The sequence below is a fragment of the Aulostomus chinensis genome, chromosome 8 (genome assembly GCF_037954235.1).
Source record: "Aulostomus chinensis isolate RoL2024-O1b breed Wild chromosome 8, RoL_Achi_v1.0, whole genome shotgun sequence".
Classification (NCBI taxonomy): Eukaryota; Metazoa; Chordata; class Actinopteri; order Syngnathiformes; family Aulostomidae; genus Aulostomus; species Aulostomus chinensis.
In genome coordinates this window covers 6025001-6027582 of record NC_141327.1, presented here as the reverse complement: position 1 = coordinate 6027582, position 2582 = coordinate 6025001, and the positions used below count along the sequence as shown (strand labels likewise).

Sequence of the window (2582 nt, the reverse complement as noted above, 5' to 3'; positions counted from 1 at the left end):
CAGCGCTGAGTCCAAGTGAAGTGTTGAAACATCTCAGTTTGTTTTAAATCGGTACAAGTGTCATTTTCATGTTTGATGACTAACAGACTCCGTATCATCTGAATGCAGCATCTGCCTGTGCTTGAAATCTTGGTCCTCTGCAACAGTGCTGCAGTTGAACAGGGCCGTTCCATGGCTGATATGACAAAGCACTTTACTCCTCTTTTTAACACCGGCACTGCATCCTCACCGAGGCAACAGCAAAGTTTTGGGTTACCTTAAAGAGGAGTCGCAGGCACCCTCTGTCACCTTCACTGCTTTTGAACATTTATTTATGTCCCTTTGTTCCTTCTCTTCAGAATCTGTCATGACAAATATGTTTATGTATATTTTGAGCAAACACCAGGAATGCACTATGGACATTTAGTATCACAATTTTATTACAAAAATTAAATTCTTCATCTCTCAGGTTTGCCATGCTCGGAGCATATAACAATGCAGTAAAAAACCCACACCCAGAGAAGATAGTAAAGCAGATTTCAACAATGCTTTCACAGCACTCTGTCATTCATGCTGTTACTATACAGATACTGTAACATTCCTAATACAGAGTAGTACAAACACCGGCCAAAACACATCATGTCAGATAACAAACTGTAATCAAAGTACATTTACCAGAAGAACGAGAAAGTAAACCCGGCTAAAAACAAACAAACAAACAAACAAACAAACAAACAAACAAACCAATTAACATTAAATTAGCAACTGAAAACATACTGGATGTGCTGAATATTTGTACCAGCCCAAGGCACCCAGGCTTTGTAGCAATGTTGGCAAGTTAACAACATTCTTACAGAAACACTTGAAGCGAACAACGATTACAAATTGACTTGTACCACAGTCTGACTTTGCAGTGTCCTTCAACATACCCTCCTCTTCTTCCGTCCTATTTGTCAGTCACAGTGCAAGTTCCGGAGGGGCTGGGCAGCATGAGGGAGGGAGGGAGGGCAGGAGGGGGTTGTGGGGAGCTGTACCGAGTCAGACATCACTTCACAGCGCCAAACACTGACAAGAATTGGATGGACAGCGTAATCTCCCACTCTCCTACAGGGGACGGGGTGGGAGTGGTTATGTAATTCCTCACTTGGATGGTCCAAACATGAGGCATAGATTGCCAGCTGCCAGTCCAAGATGAAATAAGCGGAAAAGGAAAGTCTAAGGTGTGCTTTCAACTGAACGTCTGAGGAAGAAAAACCTGGCTCCAGTCCTCTCTACCTGAGGCTTCCTGGATGAATTCCTTTTTTTCCCCCCCAAGATGAAAAGTGTTTTGCACAGAAATACTTAGGAATGATAGAAATCCCAGATTTAAGCTTACCACTAACTCAAGATCAAATAGTCTCTAACAAACGTCAAATGAAGACAAGAACGACAAAAGCTCAGAAATACAGAGAGGCCTCTCTTGATTTTTGGGGATAACGCAGTTCAGTTGGGTGAACGGCAAGGCTCGAAGGGCCATTTGGTTGCTCCGCCAAATATTTCAATGTTGCTCTCCGTCCAGGAGAAGACGTTGCCAGCTGGTGCTTTGCTGTTGCAGGTTGCCAAGTTGTAGATCTCAGCGATAGAAAGTTTCCTGTTCCAGATGTTCAAGTTTGCTAACTCGCCTACGAAGCCTTGTGTTGCATCAAAGCCTCCCCCCAGTGTGTCCTGTGGAGTGAGAGATAAAAGTTGAAACTCCAGTGCAGAAAAAAATAGGTGGCCACAAGCATATGATGATGGGAGAGGGGTTTTATTGTGAAGCAGATGTGTAAAATGAGAGATGTGAGATAGAAGAACCTCTTCTAGATTTAACTTCTGTCTCAAGCAAAGATGTTGCAAAGGATTAAATTGTTATCGTTTAGCAATTAGTTTTACTCAAGATGAATATATACAGTATATATGAAATCATCCACCTGCTCTTGTCCAAGGACCAGCACTCCCTCTGGTTTAATGGGATGGTACGGTGCTAGATTTTCCCCGCTTCCTCTCATCACTCCGTCCTGAAAGGCCTCCCACATCCCGTCTCGGGTGGTCCATGTGATGCAGAGATGATGCCACTTCCCATCGTTGATGAGGAACGGCAGCTTTGCCACCTGCGGTAGACACATTTCTCTCTTCACTCTGCGCTCTGCTGTGAACAGCTAACACAATCTTCTTTTCTCCTCCTCTCTGTCGCTCCTCCTGCTGAATTACCTCCTAGACCTTTGCTGACCTTCGCACCATTTTCATCTCCTTCCCAGTTTTGATACAGAAATTGCAGTCCTATTCTTACTCCTCCAATCACATTAACTCTTCCTTGCTGTTATATCCACAGAAAATGTCTCTAATTTGCCTTAAAATAACACAGCAATGCATACATGTGTTACCTTGTCATTGATGAGAATCTCCATGGGGTTGTTCCCCCACTCAATCAGCACCAGCTCGTTGGACTGACCCGAGACAGCATAGGAAAAGGGTGTCCCTACACCAGGTGAGGCATTGGACTTGATCCACAGACACACACTGAAGGAGTACATCTCAGGAAGGGTCCTCTTGGCTTTGGCGTACATGTAGTTGGTTCTCAGGGG

The 2582-nt window shown here is 44.2% G+C and overlaps 1 protein-coding gene across 1 annotated transcript in view; it reads right to left on the bottom strand.

The window, feature by feature from the left end:
* Positions 1-415: 415 nt before the first annotated feature.
* The window catches only part of LOC147256921 (neuronal pentraxin-1-like), a 3894-nt gene continuing 1727 nt past the window's right edge, over positions 416-2582 (bottom strand). Inside the window, exons 3-5 of the mRNA XM_086210046.1 lie at positions 2382-2582; positions 1929-2108; positions 416-1683 (exon numbers count right to left, since the gene is read on the bottom strand). The exon at positions 2382-2582 is cut by the window's right edge and continues 41 nt beyond it. Of these exons, the coding sequence (XP_086066172.1) occupies positions 1462-1683; positions 1929-2108; positions 2382-2582 (603 nt within the window). The 3' untranslated portion in view covers positions 416-1461. The remainder of the gene's footprint in view (positions 1684-1928; positions 2109-2381) is intronic.